This window comes from Macrotis lagotis, chromosome 2, assembly GCF_037893015.1.
Source record: "Macrotis lagotis isolate mMagLag1 chromosome 2, bilby.v1.9.chrom.fasta, whole genome shotgun sequence".
Taxonomy (NCBI): Eukaryota; Metazoa; Chordata; class Mammalia; order Peramelemorphia; family Peramelidae; genus Macrotis; species Macrotis lagotis.
The window spans coordinates 244,048,618-244,067,237 of record NC_133659.1 but is presented as its reverse complement, the minus strand read 5'-3'; the positions used below and the strand labels follow the sequence as shown (position 1 = coordinate 244,067,237).

General features: G+C 37.5%; 2 protein-coding genes across 2 annotated transcripts in view; both read left to right on the top strand.

Moving 5' to 3' along the window:
• The window catches only part of LOC141514624 (uncharacterized), a 115,717-nt gene that overhangs the window by 16,987 nt on the left and 80,110 nt on the right, over positions 1-18,620 (top strand). The window lies entirely within an intron of this gene.
• LOC141514623 (zinc finger and SCAN domain-containing protein 23-like) lies at positions 11,204-13,370 on the top strand. Its single transcript, XM_074225593.1, has 2 exons — positions 11,204-11,330; positions 12,008-13,370. Exon 2 carries the CDS (start codon positions 12,103-12,105, stop codon positions 12,529-12,531), a length of 429 nt encoding a protein of 142 aa, XP_074081694.1. The 5' UTR covers positions 11,204-11,330; positions 12,008-12,102; the 3' UTR covers positions 12,532-13,370.

The following is an 18,620-nucleotide window of genomic DNA, read 5'->3' as shown; positions in this document are numbered from 1 at the left end:
CCATTCACATCTAGAGAAAGAATTATGGAGTCTGAATACACAACAAAACTTACTATTTTCAATTTTTTTCAATTTGTTTTACATTTTTTCTTTTTTGCTTTTATTATTCTTTCATGTTAAGATTATATGGAAGTATGTTTGGAATAGTTTTACTTATATAACCTCTATTATATTGCTTTCTATTAGAAGAGGGGTGAGAGAAGGGAAGGAGGGAGAAAAACATGAAACTCAAAACCTTAAAAAGATTTTTGAAAGTTCCTTCAATTGACAAATGGTCAAAGGATATGCAAAGGTAATTCTTAGACAAAGAAATCAAAATCATCTATAGTATATGAAAAATTGCTCTAAATGCAAACCATCTCTGAGATACTTCCCACACCTTTCAGATTGGTCAATATGACCAGAAAGGAAAATGATCAATGTGGAAAATCTGGGACACTAATGCATTGTTGGTGGAGCTGTGAACTGATCCAACCTTTCTGGAGAGCAATTTGGAACTATGCCCAAAAGGCAAAAAAAGGGTGCATATCCTTTGAACCAGCAGTGCCACTACACTACTGGGTCTGTACCCTGAAGAGATCATGAAAAAGCATAAAAATGTTACATGTACAAAAATATTCATAGCAGCTCTCTTTGTAGTGGCAAAGAATTGGACATTGAGGGGATTCCCATTAATTGGGAATGACTGAACAAATTGTGGTATTATGTATGTGATGGAACACTATTATTCTATTAAAAAATCATGAGGGATAGGATTTCAGAAAAGCCTGGAAAGACTTGCATGAATTAATGCTGAATGAGATGAGCAGAACCAGAAGTACCTTAATATACACTAACAACAACATAGGATGATGATCACTATGATGAAATTGTTCATTCCATCAGTGCAATAATCAAGTGAGATTATTTTTGTAAAATGCTTTGACATAGTGTCTGGTACTATTAATGTTAGCTACTAAACTGGTTGCTTTTTTCCCTGCTGCTTTCATATAATTGGTTTGTATTGAATTTGTGGGTTGATAAGATGCTTACATTTCCCTAAGAATTATCCTTCCTTTGATCCTGAACTTTAAAGTGCTACCCAGGTGTAGCACTTAACATTATATAGTTGAAATTCCTTAGGTTTGGTACCTGAGGATCAACTTCACTTTTCCTATATCACCAACAGTTATCAAGTTATATCCCTATGTCTTAGCTGCACTACTGCAGTAGGATTATTGGATCTTGGATCTAACTTGGAAGTTACTTTTTAGGCACCGGGATAACTTGCCTCAACCTACCCAAGAGATATGAGACAAGTTTTAGTATGTCATTCCTTTTGTGCTCTCCCTTTTAACTCTAGGGTCAAATACAAACTACTCTAGCTTTGAAAATCCATTTTAGCCTTAAAACTCCCTACTATGATCCAGTCAGATTCACCTGGTTCTCTCACAGAACATGCCATCTTGCATTTCTAAGCATTTTCACATACTTTTTTACACACTTCACCCCCTTGATTTTTAGAATCTTTAGTTTCAAAGCTTAGTAGAAATTTCCTTCATACAAGAAATTTTCAAGATTCCTACTAAGTACTTTAGGAAGGAACCAATCATGAAATGTGCTGACTGTAGTCTCGATATTGTTTAATGCTTTACAAACATTTTTGAATATATGTGACATGGAAGGTCAAGCAGAAAAATGCAAAAGAAATTTTACAAATTTCTGAACTAGGACAATGAAATTACCATACTAACTGAACATCCCAGTCCCAGTTATGTTTATAAGCTTCAAAAAGGGAACAAGGGTGAAAGACAGATTGAAGGAAGGAGATATATACTGCAGGTTTTGTGAGGACATCAATTCCTATTCTGTCAACTACACACACACACACGCACACACACAAACAAACTTGGATCATTTGTACAAGAATTAAGGGCATCCTTAATGAGGGAAAAGTAAGAATAAATATCTTTAGCAAGCAATGATCTTGACAATTAACTAATGGGATATAGGAACACTATTCTTTTTTTGATTACAAATAAAATTCAATACAGTATAACAAAAAGTTCATAGCACTGCTTTAAAAGACCTTTTCCAGGAAGGTGTCTCCCCACTATATTTCAGAATTATTTGAAAGATTACAATCCCCTAATCCTAAATATAAAACTATGGCCACTAAACGTGCCACTATTATGGAGATCTAACCAAAGGTCCCAATTTGAAAAGGAATTTCTGAGTGTAGAGTTCCTCTTGAATCAGATTGTTATTGGTAGATGGATGGCATTGTTTTCAAAACATTGTTCTGAACCTAGTGAAACATTAAGAATTCAAACATTTTGGGGCAGCTAGGTGGCACAGTGGATAAAGCACTGGCCCTAGAGTCAGGAGTACCAGGGTTCAAATCTGGTCTCAGACACTTAATAATTACCTAGCTGCGTGGCCTTGGGCAAGCCACTTAACCCCATTTGCCTTGTAAAAAACAAACAAACAAAAAAGAATTCAAACATTTGATTTTGCTATCCACACATAGTGGCTGTATCAAGTGTCTTTTTCAACTTAGTGTTCACTTATGAACTATTGCAATACAAGTAATGACCTTTTTTAAAAAAATATTTTTAATTTATTTTAAGGCAATGGGGTTGAGTCACTTGGTCACATAGCTAGGCAATTAAGTATCTGAGGTCATATTTGAACTCGGGTCCTCCTGACTTCAGGGGCTGGTCCTCTATCCACTGCACCACTAGCTGCCCCACAATGACCTTTTTTAATAGCAATGTTAGAGCAATGTGTATTAATGGATCGTAGGATTAAAAATGAATAAAAGGCAATAAGGTACAGGATTGGGTGAGTGGAGACAAAGAATGGTAGTAATTTCAAATTTATTGTTTAATTGCAAAGGAAGTATATAGCTTCCAACAACTGATGAAAAGAGAAGATGGGCTGTTTGTCAATGGCAAAGGATAACAGTTAAAAATCAGTGTTCCTTTGCTAACAGAAATTGAAAGCCACCAATCAACTTGTGAATGTATTAAGGGAGAACATGGGAAGAATTAATAGGCAGTGTTGGAAAGAATTTCCAGATTTATGGAATTGCAGACATTTGAATTTTTAAAAAGTTATATTTTTCATGTTTGCATTCTCTCCTTATAGAACTTAAGTAGGGATGTTTTACATGAGTGTAACCTCCAAGCCTAGCACAAAATTGACAGATGATAAATGGCATAGTGGAAGGGGTAGATTAAAAGGGTTCAGATTCTAGTTTTCAGTTTTCTTATCTATAAAATGAGGTTTGGATTCAGTAATTTCTTAATTTTCTAACCATGCTGTAAATATTTTAACACCTGACTCAAAGACACACACCCCTTTAGATAATCAGCAAAACAATAAAACATTCAGTCAAATTAAAAAAAGAAACTGCCCATTGTATGAAATTGGAAAAACAATTAAAATGTTCATAAAAATGAACTATCTTTGAAAACTATCTTTGCATGTAGTTGGGAAAAAATAGTTCTCTTTAAAAAAAATAAAAGTTTGAAGTAGGGCCTAGAGTTATCTAGAGTTATTCAGTTTTTTATATGTGTGGGGATCCTATACCACCAACCAGTTTTGAGATAGTAAATCATTCATTTCTTCTGATTCTATGCAACTCGATCCCGTAATCTCATAAATTTTCAGAGAATCTATACCATGATTTGAATTATCTCCTGGATTTCTTAACATATCATGGACACCTATGGAAGACATTGGATTTTTGTTGTTGTCATTTCAGAAAGCAGCTTGAGGCCATCAAATGCATTGTGTAGTTTTTCAAAGTCAATCTGGTCTATTGTCTTACTCAATTTTCAGTCTTGTTCACTATCCATCTGTCTCGTCTAAGATGTACATACTGATTAAGGGTAAAAACATCACTTGTACAAAAATATTCATAGCAGCCCTGTTTGTGGTGGCAAAGAATTGGAAATTAAGTAAATGTCCTTCAATTGGGGAATGGCTTAGCAAACTGTGGTATATGTATGTCATGGAACACTATTGTTCATTGGAAACCAGGAGGGATGGGAATTCAGGGAAGCCTGGAGGGATTTGCATGAACTGATACTGAATGAGATGAGCAGAACCAGAAAAACACTATACCCTAACAGCAACATGGGGTCAATGGTCAACCTTGATGGACTCACTCATTCCATCAATGCAACAATCAGGGACAATTTGGGGCTCTCTGCAATGGAGAATACCATCTGTATCCAGAGAAACAACTATGGAGCTTGAACAAAGACCAAGGACTATCAACTTAAATTTAGAAAAACAAACTGATATCTTATTGTCTGATCTTGCTGTCTCTATACTTTATGTTTCTTCCTTAAGGATATTATTTCTCTCATCACACTGAATTTGGATCAATGTATACCATGGAAACAATGTAAAGACTGACAAATTGCTTTCTGTGGGGAATGGGGGAGGGAAGTAAGATTAGGGGGGAAAAAATTGTAAAACTCAAAACTTAAAACAAAATCTTTAATAAAAAAAGATATACATACTGATAAACTAGACCTATGGTTGTCCATCCAAGTATGTACCATAGTCTAGATAAAGGGATTCTTCATTTAGGTTTCGTTTTTAAGTTAGGCCAAATTATTTTAAGTAATCATGAATCCCATTAAGTGCAACTATGTGTAAGACATTGGTGCTAATACTGGAAATACTAAAACAAAATAAAAATTTTAAAATCTTTGTCCTTAATGACATCTTCTATAGCAGAGAAAAATACCTTCAGCAATTCTCCCTGTTTTATTTACTATAAAAAGAATATCATTGTACAGTTACTTCTGTTTCATCTTTCAAAGAAATACATCTGATTTTGGCATAAGACACTGGTAAAGTCTATTTTATAGCCAAACAGGCATAGTGGAATCTTATATATGTATAAACACAGTGATTTATTGGATGAGAGAAAATACCATTTGAAAGGCATTTTTGAGGAGAATGGGGCTTTCTTGAGTTTTATAGTTAAAAGTACTGTGGGTTTTTTCCAAATACCACCTCAGAAATACTAAAAAAAGTAGTTTCAGAGCACTCTTCTTTCTTCCTCAATGAGTTCAATGTTTGACCATAGTCTTTCTTTTTCCCAACTCAAATCCTTATGTATATTGATGTTCCTTCAAATATCATTATCTCCCAATTCCTCAATTTATTCATTTCCAATGACCTTTTACAAAGATTTTAGCATTACCCACAAATCTTCCACACCCATGTTCAGGAAATCTCAAATTCCTTAATCTGATCATAATCTGTTTTCATTCCCTTTCTCCCCTTGCCTTGTAACTTCTTTATCCTCACTATAACTTCAGATTTCTGCACCCCTCAGTTCTTTCCCAGGCCATCACACCAACCCTCTTCCCCTTTATGACAAGATTAAGTTCAGCTGTACACTGTCCTGTTCTCCAGTCCCTTGTCCCTTATCCTATTAAAGTTCTTGCCTTTTTATACCTCAGCCTTATTATTCTCCCAATCCACTGCCTTTGCTCTAACTCATTTATTACTTAATAAAGCCTCCCTCTCCCTATCTTCTCCCTCTCCCTATCTTCTCAATTGAAAATCATGCCTCATTTTTTCTTTTAGGTTTTTGCAAGGCAGTGGGGTTAAGTGGCTTGCCCAAGGCCACACAGCTAGGTCATTATTAAGTGTCTGAGACCGGAATTGAAGCCAGGGACTCCTGAATCTAAAGCCAGTGCTTTATCCACTGCGCCACCTAGCTGCCCCACCTCATTTTTTACTGAAAAAAAATGAGGCCATTTTCTGAGAGCTCTCTCTTCTCTGTTCCTCATCTTACACCATTCAGACATCTTCTGCCACTTCTTCCTCCATTACCCATATCAAAATGAAGAAGTGACTTCTCTTCTTGACAAGGTTAACCTCTCTCCATGTACAAGTGATCCCATTTCTTACTGTCTTCTCCAGCAGATTGTCTCCTCTATCATCCCTACTCTCTCACTGATTTTCAATCACTCCCTGTCTACTGGGCAGCTGGTGGCTCACCACTCTTGTCCAGTCCACTAAGGAAATACATTTAACTAAAGTTCTTTTTCTTTCTTTCCTCTCTTCTTTGCAGGATGACCACTTTCTTTCTCTAAGTTAGAACATATGCTCCCAGCCTTGTCCACTGGAGAACTATGACCTCTGTTCCATGTGACCAGACTCTCTAGAGTCTAAACTGGCCAGCTATTTTGGCTGCTTTTCCTTTCTCCCTGACTCTCAGGCATCCTCACCTAGAACTTTGTTATTCACCTTGTCCTTAAGCTGCTTACTAGTGATGTAATATCTCTTCAGGGGAAAAAAAAGGTTTAATCTGTGAACTTTGCAGACTTGTGAAATAAAAATGCTAAGCTCTCTACCTCCAGGGAAAGTGAGTTTTTTATTCTCAAGCACTTTCATCTTTATGATGCCACACCAATTTCACGCACAACAAAGGGCTATCCCACTAAAGATCTTCCTTCCCTTTTCACTATGCTTTCTAGAATGCCCTCTCCTTGATTAAACTTTTTCCTTTCCCACTCTTTCTATCTCCTGACTCTCACCAAAATCTGAATCATGATGACATCCATGGCTACCTTTCCAAGTCCTGAATATATTGTCATCCATACAACCTGACTCAATGATAATATTAGTGGAGTCAGAATCTTCCTTGGTTTCCATTGCTACTTCCATAGTCTCTAACTCTCATCATCACTTAGTAACATCTCCTTGTTGTTTTGTTGCCCGTATGGGTTCATCTGGATTTTTCCAGATGTGGTTTTCAGAGAAGCATGAATAAATATCTCTAGTGTCTCCTCCACCCATCCTTCTCTAAGGGAGACTTTGATCCCTGCCAGGATGGAAATAAGGAGTTTGGAGACAGACTGGCCACCTGCTCTTCTTAAAAAAAGGAAAACTCTTAAAGAGAATATCTATATGTACCCTCTCCTCTGTTGTGAGGATCATTCTTTTTCTCTCTCACATGTGGCCCTCTTAATACTTAGCCCATAATATGCCAGCTAGAAATCTCACTCTCGAAGTATTATCTTTCATTGTATCAGGGGATTTGGGGGGATTTGTTCTTAATCAAATGAACAGACAAGAAGCAGACCATCCAAAAGATCATCTGGAATTTTAATAAATAGGCACCCATATATTGAGAAAGTCTTAAAATAATGGTTTCTAAAAAAACAGCTTTAGAAGCAGCCATGTTCTGCTGCCAAGAGCTAGGGGAAGAGAATCTAGAACAACTACTCTACCCCTCTAAAAGTAAATGACTAGAGACTACCCTGATACTGATGACAGGAGGGAATGGATTTCAGGAAAAGGGGGTGTAAAGCTCTATCTATGGGTTCATTTTGTGAGGAACTCATCAATCTTTGACTCAGGGAAGTAAGAAATGCTTAAATTTTAATTCACAGGTTACTGCAAAATTTCACAGGTTATTACAGAAAGTTCATAAGTTACCACATGATGATGTTTGTCCTTCATTCTCTTTTTTAAAAAATTTATTTATATTCATCCATATGTACATGTATATTTCCAAGTTACAAAATTTTCCTACTCCCTCCCTTCCTACTCCCTCCCCTCAGCAGGGAACAGTCAGGTTAGCATTTTAAATACACATTTTGTTAAACATGTTTAGGGGCAGCTAGGTGGTACAGCAGATTGAGTACGGGATCTGAAGTCAGGAGTACCTGAGTTCAAATCTGGCTGCAGACACTTAATAATTGCCTAGCTGTGTGACCTTGGGCAAGTCACTTAACCTCATTGCCATAAATAAAAGATTTTTTAAAAAGATTCTTTTAAAAAAAACATGTTTACAAATTGGTAATTTCTGTCACAAAGAATAGGATTAAGGGAAAGAGATAAATAAGAGATAATTTTTATAGTGTTCATCAGATTTAGAAGGGTTGTTTTTTTCCTCTGTGTTTTGTTTTGCTTTGCTTCCTCTGGTTGGGGACAATATAGTCCCTAACCAGTCAAATACAGTTGTCCTAGGTCTCTGGACTACTGAGAGGAGCTGCTTTTATCAAGGTTGTTCATCTTATGATGTTGTTGTTGATGTGTACATTGTTCTCTTGGTTCCACTCCCTTCACTCAGCATCAGATCCTGTAAGTCATTCCATGTTTCTTTAGAGTTCAACCCTTTATGGTTTCTTATAGAACAATAATATTCCATAGTATTCATATACCATAACTTGTTTAGCCATTCCCCAATTGATGGGCATCGTCTCAAATTTCCAATTCTTTGCCACTGCAAAAAGAGCTGCTATGAATATTTTGGAATATGTAGGACTTTTTGCATTTTTTATAATTTCTTCTGGACATAGACCTAGAATTGGGATTTTTCTAGGTCAAAGGGTACGAACAGTTTTATCACTCTTTTGGCACAGTTCCATATTGCTCTCCAGAAAGATTGGATCCATTCACAACTCCACCAGCAATGCATCAATGTCCCAATCCTCCTACCACCTCTCCAACTTTAATCATCTTTCTTTATTTCTCATCTTGGCCAATCTGATAGTTATGAGATGATACCTCATTGTTGTTTTAATTTGCATTTCTCTAATCAATAGTGATTTGGAGCATTTTTTCATATGATAGCTTTGATTTCTTCATTTGAAAACTGTCTGTTCATATCCTTTGACTATTTAATAATTGGGGTCCTTTATTCTAGAAGAAGACCATGACATTGGGAGAAGTGATGCCATGACAAGCACATGAATTGGATTTGAGTGAAGGTTGCTGTGCTAAGTCACCAGCCTCATTTTCTTTTCCAGAGTCTGGGTCCAGTGGCTAGATATGGATCAAGTCAACTGGAGATGGTCCTGGATATGAGGCAATCAGGGTTAAATGACTTGCCCAAGGTCACACAGCTAGTGTCAAGCATCTGAGACTGGATTCAAACTCCTGTTCTCTTGACTCCTAGGTCAGTGCTCTATCCACTGCACCACCGAGTAGCCCTTAGAAAATTTACTCTGACCATGGGGCCAATTACTACATAAAGTTCACAGGTTAAGTTCTTTGGAGAAGCAGCAAGATTGGGGTAGTTAGATGGCACAGTGGATAGCTCACTAGACCTGGAGTCAAGAGGAACTGAGTTCAGATCAGAACTCAGATACTTAATATTTAACTAGCTGTATGACTTTGGACAAGTCACTTAACTCAAATGCCTTGTTAAAAAAAAGAAAAAAGAGAGAAATAACAAGATAGTGATTTTCCCAAGTATGAAAAAAAAGTACTGAATCTGATGCAGGGAAAAGATAAAGAAAATTATGGATGTAGCAGAAACAGAATCTGTCTTGTAAAATGGGTGGAGGTTTCCTGCTCTTGAGATGTAAATTGACTACAAGACTACAAGTAGAGAATTATGAATGTAGCAGGAAAGAAAGTTTGTAATCTTGTTAAATTGGGTGGAGGTTCCCCATTCTTGAGATGTAAATCAACTACCATTATTTCATTGTTTAATGTAAAAAGGCTTCAACCCTCTACCTAATTCCTGGGCCAGTAAGGGAGAAGGGAATTCACCTTTTTCCTTCTGGATAAGGGGCAAGACCATAAAAATCTGGGTTGAACCCCTGCTCTGGGTCAATCTTCTCTGACTCCTTGGCCCAGTCAGCTCTGCTTGACTGCTCTTTTGTCTCTGTCTCTCTTTACCTCCACTTTCTTATGTGTTGTAACTTCTTTTAATAAATTTTTGTTTTATTTCCACACTTGCTTTCCCTGGTCTAATAGTAATTCCTCACAGACAGAATCGAACCCAAGTAGCCAGAAGCTACAAATCGATCATAGGTTTTAGAGTAAGTGTGAAAAAGTCTTCCTTCAATATCTTTGAAAACCACTGAATTGTCTAGTGAATACAAAAAGAATATTCAGATTCACTGAGGAAATTTGATTGCATTCTCTGCATCATCTCAAATATTATATACCCAATGATTTGATTCAAGTATTTGATAGATTATGGTGGAAGCCTTCCAGTGAATCACTTTGGGGAAGCCTTAATCCCCAGCTTTGGTCTAGATCATGCTTTCAGTCTCAGTCTCTTCTCTGCTCTTGGCCAAAGGATAGTGTGGGTTTTTAAAAGTTCAGAATTATTTTTTTTTTACAAAGACAATCAGGATTAAATGACTTGTGCAGCATCACAAAACTATTAAGTGTCACATCTACCTTTGGCAAGTGAGGCTCACACATCCCTGCAAATGGGGGTAGTCTGAGGTCAGATTTGAACTTAGGTCCTCCTGACCCCACTGTCCCACTGAACTGCCCCAGATATTTTACTCTTAAATTGATCGTCAATGTCATCCCCCTCCCCATTCTCCCCTCCCTTCAATAAATGTCTGTAACTTTTAACATCTCTGGGATCAAATATAAATTTCTCTTAAGAGGGCCAAAGTTCTTCAGAACCCAACCTCTTCCAGTCTTTCTAGTCTTCTTACACCTTAGCCCCACCCCACCCAACCTCCTTAACTTCTCTGACACAGGCCTCCTTGCACAAGAAGAAACAACACATTCACACAAACTCCCCCCTTCTCTCCTCTGTCTTTCTCTCTGCCCTCAGTGATGATAGCAATCCTTTATTTTCGAAGAAGACCACAACGTCAGGGAGGTGACGTCATGACAAGCCAATGGAGGGTTTTGAGCGAGGGGGGCTGTGCTAAGTCACCAGCCTCACCTTCAGCTCCAGGACCGTCTGGGTCCAGTGACCAGATAAGACTCAGGACAACCGGAGGGCCGTCTCACTCAAATCCAATCCAGGGGCTTATCATGACATCACCCCTGACGTGGTCTTCTTCGAAAATGAAGGAGAAAACATTATTTAAATATATGTATATATATATATACATATATATATATGTATATATATATATATATATATATATATATATATATATATATATATATATATCTGTAAAGGATCCTGTGGGCAGTTTGGGCATTTGGGCATTAGACTGTGAGCTCCTGGAGAGCAGGGGTTAACTTTGCTTTCCTTTTCTATAGGTACCTACCTAGAATGGTGATGACGACCGGTACATAGTAGGGACTTAGTATTTGTTGCCTCGCTGATTTGCCAGACGCTGGTAGCATCAATAACCTATTTAGCCAATGATAATGTACCTCGACGGGGCAAGATCAAAGCGAGGGCAAGACTGGCTCCCTGTGGTGGGCGGGAAGTGCACAAAGGCAGGGTGGGTAAAAATAACAGCTTCGGGAGAGAAAACGGAGCCACTCTCACACCGCCGAGGAGGGGAAGCCTCCGGTGCCCTGGGAGGGACCCGGAAGTGGAAGCTACCCTCTCTGCGAGACTGGCACCGGTGCCAGTGTGGCGGCCGCCGCTGTGGGTGGGTGTGGCGTCCTCGCTCTCCGTCCCGCCCCGCCCCGCCCCCCGGGCGCTCTGACACTTGACTAGTCTGTTTGGGTCCGGAGCTGCCGTGGGGAGGGGTCGTGCCGCCCGCGCGCGGAGGCGCTCCCGCCCACTCCCACTCCCAGCCCAGGGAATGGGGAGGAGAGCGCGAGGAGAGGGAGGCGCCGAAGGGATGCGGCGAAGGAGGGAGACACAGGCCGGGGCCGGGGCCGGGGCCGGGGCCGGGGCCGGCCTCAGTGTTGGAGAAGAGAGGCCCCAGGGAAGAGAGGACGGGCGGGGAGCGGGAGAGGAGGAGACAGATGTACGGAGGAAGCCGCGGAGGAGGAGAGGCTCGGCTGGAGGGCCGAGAGATGGAGCCCCCCAGGACTAGGGACATGGGGGGGGGGCAGAGATTCCACGAAAGAGGGAGAAGGGGGTTGGAGGACGGAGACAGGAAGAGAAGGAGAAAAAGAAAAGACCCGGGAAAGAGATAGAGATCCCCGGGGAAGCAAGAGACAGAGAGACCCTGGGAAAGAGGGAGAGATCCTCGGCAGAGCCAGCTTTCTGCTGCCCCATGACCTCCGTCCTTGTGTTTGCAGGCTTGCTTTTCCTTCATAGAGTTGATTAGCAGAGCTTGCCATGACTCCGTGGTAACGATGATTTTTCATGTGTCAGGGGTTTGCTTGAAGAAAAGAAAAGAAATCTGGAGGGAAATCCCCCTCAGACATAGACCCCTTTTGAAGAGAGCCTTCTCCCAACTACCAGGCAGGATGACTGCGGCATCCAAGAAACTCATAGTCCTGGGTCCTCAGCTCCCAGAGGATCAGGAGAGGATTCTAACAGTGAAGGTAGAGGAAGACCAAGCATGGCAGCAGAAAGGTACTCTCTCACACACCAGAGACCTCTTTAGACAACGGTTCAGACAGTTTTGCTATCAAGAGACTCCTGGACCCCGTGAGGCCCTAAGCCGCCTTCAGCATCTTTGTCATCAGTGGCTTAGGCCAGAGATCCACACCAAGGAACAAATCTTGGAACTGTTAGTGCTAGAGCAGTTTCTAGCTATCTTGCCTGAGGAGCTCCAGACTTGGGTACAGGAACATCATCCAGAGAATGGAGAGGAAGCTGTGACTGTGCTGGAGGATTTGGAAAGAGAACTTGATGAACCAGGACAGCAGGTGGGAAGAAGAGATGATTTTTAAAAAAATATTTTATCACAGCCCTTTCTAAAAAATGACATCACTTGCATTCTTAATGGTTCCCCTTACCTCATCCCTGTCCCAGAGAAATCTCATGTAAACAAAGCACAATTATGTAAACAAATCAACATACTGGCAGTGTTTGACCCTGTGACCTCATTTCACTCCTATATTCAACCATCTCTTTTTTAAAAATAAATTTTGTCTATATATTTTGTTTTTACATCAGCTACATTTCCCCAATATATCCCTCTCCTGTGCTTTCCACAAAAATAAAAAGAAAAATAGCTCAGCAAAACTTGCACATTAAAAAGTTCAACATATGCAGTGTTCTACACCCTTATTTGAAGCTAAGCTTGATCTAATATCACAGCATTCAATTTCTGGTATTTTTGTTCCTTACATTTACATTATTGTAGTGATTTATTGTTTTCCTGATTCTTATCACCATGTATTAGTTCATATGAATTCCCATGCTTCTCTGCATTCATATTATTATTTATGACAGCATAGTAATATTCTATTACATTCATCTTCCACCCCTTGATTAGCCATGCCCCAATAAATGGGTATCTGTTTCAAGGTTTTTTCCTTCTACAAAAAAGCTGCTATCAATATTTTGGATTTATATGAAGCCTTGTAAAAAGAATCCTTTATCTCCTTGGGCTACATATGCTTAGCAATGTGATCTCTGGGTCAGAAGCTATGAACGATTTAATTATTTTTTTCACATAATTCTGAATTACTTTCCAGAATGGTTGGACCAATTTATAGCTCTCTTAAGAATCTGTCTTCCAAGATCTGATTCCTTATGAGAGATGTGGGGAATATAGCTGGAGTAAGAGTTGACCTAGATGGCCTCTAAATTCTTCTAATTCTGAGATTCTGGGAAATCAATGAAATAACAATTCCTAAGTGGAAACTATAGAACTTTAGTTATTTTTATCTCTGATTTTATCTATAACTTTAAATTGAACAAATAGCTGTTAATGTCTGAATACCACAGCTGATATATCAAATGAAAATTTTAACCAAATGCAAATGTTCTGCCACTAGAAAATATTTTATTGAGCTAAAAGGTAAGTTATTTAGCTCATAATTATCAAACATACTTCTAGCATCCTTCCAGGATGGAACCTCAAACAGACTAAAATTAAAATGTAACTGGGGAATATATACGTAAAACATAGATGATGTTAATAATGTGTAGTTTTCAAGTATGTGACTGGGGGAGATCTTTATGTACACCATAATGGCCTCCCTTTCAATTTGAATGTGACACCATTGATTTAGCTGTATGTCTGTCATCTAAAAATCAATTTAGCTAAATACATAAAATCTTATCACCGGATTGGTTCAAGGATGGCAAATTGTTTAGCCACAGCAGCTTTTGACACAGAGAAGTTACAATCTTAATCAATGAATGAAATTCTTACACTTAATAAGTCATTAGGTTATGTCCTAAAAATTCATTCCTAAATTAAATATGTGGAAGTGGTTAAGAGTTTTCCATTGGAAACTTAACTGTCATTCTAATCCCAATGCAGGACATAAAAGTTTACTTATCCCTTAATGAAACTGAACTGAACTAATAGTGTTATATAATCTAATCACCATACTAAGTCAGTAGGATCTGAATTCAAGTGTTACTTCTTCCACATACAAATTGTGTGTCATATGGCCCTTAATTAAACCTCTCACTTGTGGAAGTCTTTTATCAGAAGCTCCCCATCAAAGGAATCACAGATTCAGTCCAAAAGAAATCACCATTTATACTCAGAATCCTAGTCCTTAGGCATTCTTTCCTTTTCCATTTTTTTATACCAATTATAGCAGTTAGGGATTTGGAGCAGTAGAGAAGGGTTCCAGGTCTTAGAGGGTGACTTTTGAGGAACATGAGGCTTTGGGCATTTGGTAACAAGAGTAATGGTGGAAGAATGAGAGACAAAAGATTCTTCTGACTGAGAGGGAATCACAATCATTTTCACTGCCTGTGGGAAGTGACAATCTTTGTTCTTCATTCTCAAAGAAGACCACAACATCAGGGAGGTGATGCCATGACAAGCACATGAATTGGATTTGAGTGAGGGGGAAGCTATGCTAAGTCACCAGCCTCACTTTCTCTCCAGAGTCATTTGGATCCAGTGGCCCAGATATGGATCAGGACAACTGGAGATGGCTCTGAATCCAAGGCAATCAGGGTTAAGTGACTTGCCCAAGGTCATACGACTAGTGTCAAGTGTCTGAAGCTGGATTCAAACTCCCATCCTCCAGACTAGGACCAGTACTCTATTCACTTCACCCTAACTGCCCTCTGTGGGGAAGTAAATCACTAGATAGGAGTCACTATTTATAAATTGGAGATTTCTATGTAAAATCTCTAATCTAATTATGTTATTTCTGTGCACTTAGGAGACTTTAGGTCACTCAAGGACCCTATCATACTGCTGATCAGCTTGGAAATTTTGAACTCCATTTCTGATTTGGGTCAGTTTATCTTTCCTTAGGTAGCCTTACCCTATTGGTGCTCTGCTCCAAAAAACTCACCCTATTGGTGCTAGACTTAGTGTGGATACAAAATTGGCATCCTATACCTCAGATTTCTTGAGCTCACCTGTCTCAGACTCTCCAGTATCAGGGATTTTAGGATTATGCCCACTCTCTTATACTTTTTCAGGAAGTGAGGAGGCAATCAAGGTTAAATGACTTGCCCTGGATCACACAGTTAGTGTCTAAGGCTGAATTTGAACTTGGCTCCTCCTGCATTCTATCTACTGCACTATTCTATCCACTGTGACTAGTTACTTATCCTAGTTACTCCCCATATGCTTTTTCCCTGTATACTTTTAATGTATTAAAGTAAATTAATTTTAGAACATGAGAGATGAATTATTAAATTAAACAAATGATTCATCTAGGAACTATTGTTTCTAATTAGAGGATTAACACACACAATTTATCTACCATAGTTTTGAACCTAGCTATGAATGAAAAGATAATTTTTAAGTGCTTATTATGAGCTAAGCACTGGGTATAAATAGGAAAAAAAGACAGTTCTTCTTTCTCAAGGAGATTACAACATATAGAGTAGTTTTAGCTGCAAATCAAGTGAGATCTCTTGGCCCTTGGTTTTGCCTTACTCCATAAAGTTCTATATTTACATTCTTGGTATTTTTAATCTTATTTGCATCATAAGTTTCCAAGATATTAACATATCATTTCCCTTATTTTTAGACTTTTAGGTTCTTTCCAGGTTTTTTGTCATTACAAATAATGCAGCTATAAAATTCTTTAAAAAAATCAATCTTTTTATTGCAAGTATTATGAATACTTAGAGCATATTTTTAATTTATTTTTATTAACGATATCATTTGAGTTTTACAATTTTCCCCCATCTTACTGCCCTCCCTCATCCCCCCACTGAAAACAATCTGTCAGTCTTTACTTTGTTTCTATGTTGTACATTGATCCAAATTGAGTGTGATGAGAAAGAAATCATATCCTTAAAGATGAGACAAAAAGTCTAAGAAATAAAAGATCCGACAATAAGATATCTGTTTTTTTTTCTAAATTAAAGGGAATAGTCTTTGAACTTTGTTCAAACTCCACGGCTCTTTATCTGGATACAGATGGCACTCTCCTTTGCAAACAACCCCAAATTATTCCCGACTGTTGCACTGATGGAATGAGCGAGCCCTTCAAGGTTTGAACATCACCCCCATGTTGCTGTTAGGTATACAGTGTTCCTCTGGCTCTGCTCATCTCACTCAGCATCAGCTCATGCAAATCCCTCCAGGCTTCCCTGAAATCCTGTCCCTCCTGGTTTCTAATAGAACAATAATGTTCCATGACATACATATACCACAGTTTGCTAAGCCATTCCCCAATTGAAGGACATTTACTTGATTTCCACTTCTTTGCCACCACAAACAGGGCTGCTATAAATATTTTTGTACAAGTGATGTTTTTACCCTTTTTCATGATCTCTTCAGGGTATAGACCCAGTAGTGGTATGATCATATTCTTAATAATGAAATTATTGAGTCAAAGAATTTTTTTTGATAACTTCAGTCGTAAACTGTTAGATTGCTTCCCAAAAAAATTCTACAAGTTTGCAATTATATCAGCTGTGAATGAGGGCCAGCCATTAATTATTTTTTTCAGTATTTATGTACTTAATTATTAGTATTTTTCAAGTGATTCCTAACAATTTATGTTTCCACTTTTGAAAATTGTCCTTTGACCTTTGACCTATCTGTTCATTTTTTTTAACAATTTCTTACATTTTATGTGTCAAGTTTTATTTGCCACATTTTTCTAATCTGTCACTTTGAAAATTGTCCTTTGACCATAGACCCATCTTTGTTCATTTTAAACAATTTCTTATGTTTTAAATGTCAAATTTTATTTACTATATTTTTCCAATCTGTCATTTTTCTTTTGATCACATTGTTTTGTTTGTGCAGAAATTTTTTTATTATAATACCCATTTATCTTCCCTTAGCAATTCCTTGTTCCAGTTATTTAACAGAAAAAAAGAACTATTTCTCCACAACTGAGAAAATATACCACGTTCTTCTATCACATTTTCCCATTTTCTAGTAGTTCTTTTTTTTAAATAAAAAATTATAAATCATTGAATTGGGATTCACTGAGGTACTTTGTGGTATACAGTGGTGATCTAAATCCACTTTCTGCTCCAAGGATAGCCAGTTTTTCCAATTATATTTGTTCTTAGTATTTTGATATTACTACAATGAATCTCTGAACTAACTCCTTGATGTAGGTACTTTCTCCAGTAATGTAGATTTTAACTTGCCTATCCCATGTTATCCTGAGCAGATCTTGTCTATATCCTCCAATTTTCCACAGGGCATCTATTCAACATACAAACACCTTTATTTAGTTCTTGTGACATAGAATGGGTAGTAATGAAGCTTATAGTTTATTTCATAATATGCCTCACTCTTGCCACATGAAAGTTTATCAAACACTAATCTTTTATAAGTTTTTATATAATGATTTCTCTGTTCTGTACCATTAAGCTATTAATATTATTTTAATATTCCGTATAGATTTGAGGATAGCCAGTTTATAATATATTTTAAAGTCTCGGAATATAGAACTACTGACTTTCCCCTCCAGTTTGTCTTAATTTTAGCTTGTTTTTCCATATGTATTTTTCCATATATACTTTTTTACAAATGTTTGAAATAATCTCTTGGTATTTTCATTGTTATTGCACTAAACGTATAACTTAATTTGGAGAATATTGTCATTTTCTTCCTAAGAATCTGATCCACCAATGAACATGGATAATATTACTCAGGGATTTTTTAACCTTTTTTTGCTTTATAGATCCTTTCGGCAGTTTTGTCAATCCTTTTAGTTCCTTTTCCAAATAGTGTATTTAAATACACAAAGTAAAATATATTGAATTTCAAAGGAAACCAATTTTATTGAAATGGTTATCACAATTAACTAATGAGTCTGTAGGTTAAGAACTCTTTACTCTTAACTATAAATGTCTTTTGTTCCAATCATTACACTTTTATAATTCTTATAATAATCATACTTTTAAAAATTTGCAAAACACTTTTTCACATGAACTCATATATTTCTGGTTACACTAATGCCTCATATTTTTTGTTATTTTAAATAGTTTCATTTTATGCTATCCCCCCCCTTTTATTGCTAGTAAATAAGCAGGTCTTAGGGGTTAATTTTGAACTTTGCAATGTTCTTGAATTCATTGAATATTTTTTTGATTGAGACAGTTTTGATATGAGATTTGGCAAATGAATCCTTATTTTTCATTCATTTTACAAAATTTGAGTATATGCCTTATAAGTTTTCATCTTTCTGAAATGAGAAGCCCTAATGTTTTTTGTTGGCCTTCACATGGACACTTCTCAATCATATTAACCACCTTTCTTTGATCATTTTTCAGCTTTGTATTTTTCTAAAAGTGGGGTTCACACAGAATAACTGGTAAGGAGCAAATCATATTTTTGTAAAAGAATAAGGTAATACTTCTTGGTCATTTCAGGTATAGCATTTTGTTGACTTTTTTGGCTTCTGTAATCTTAGGT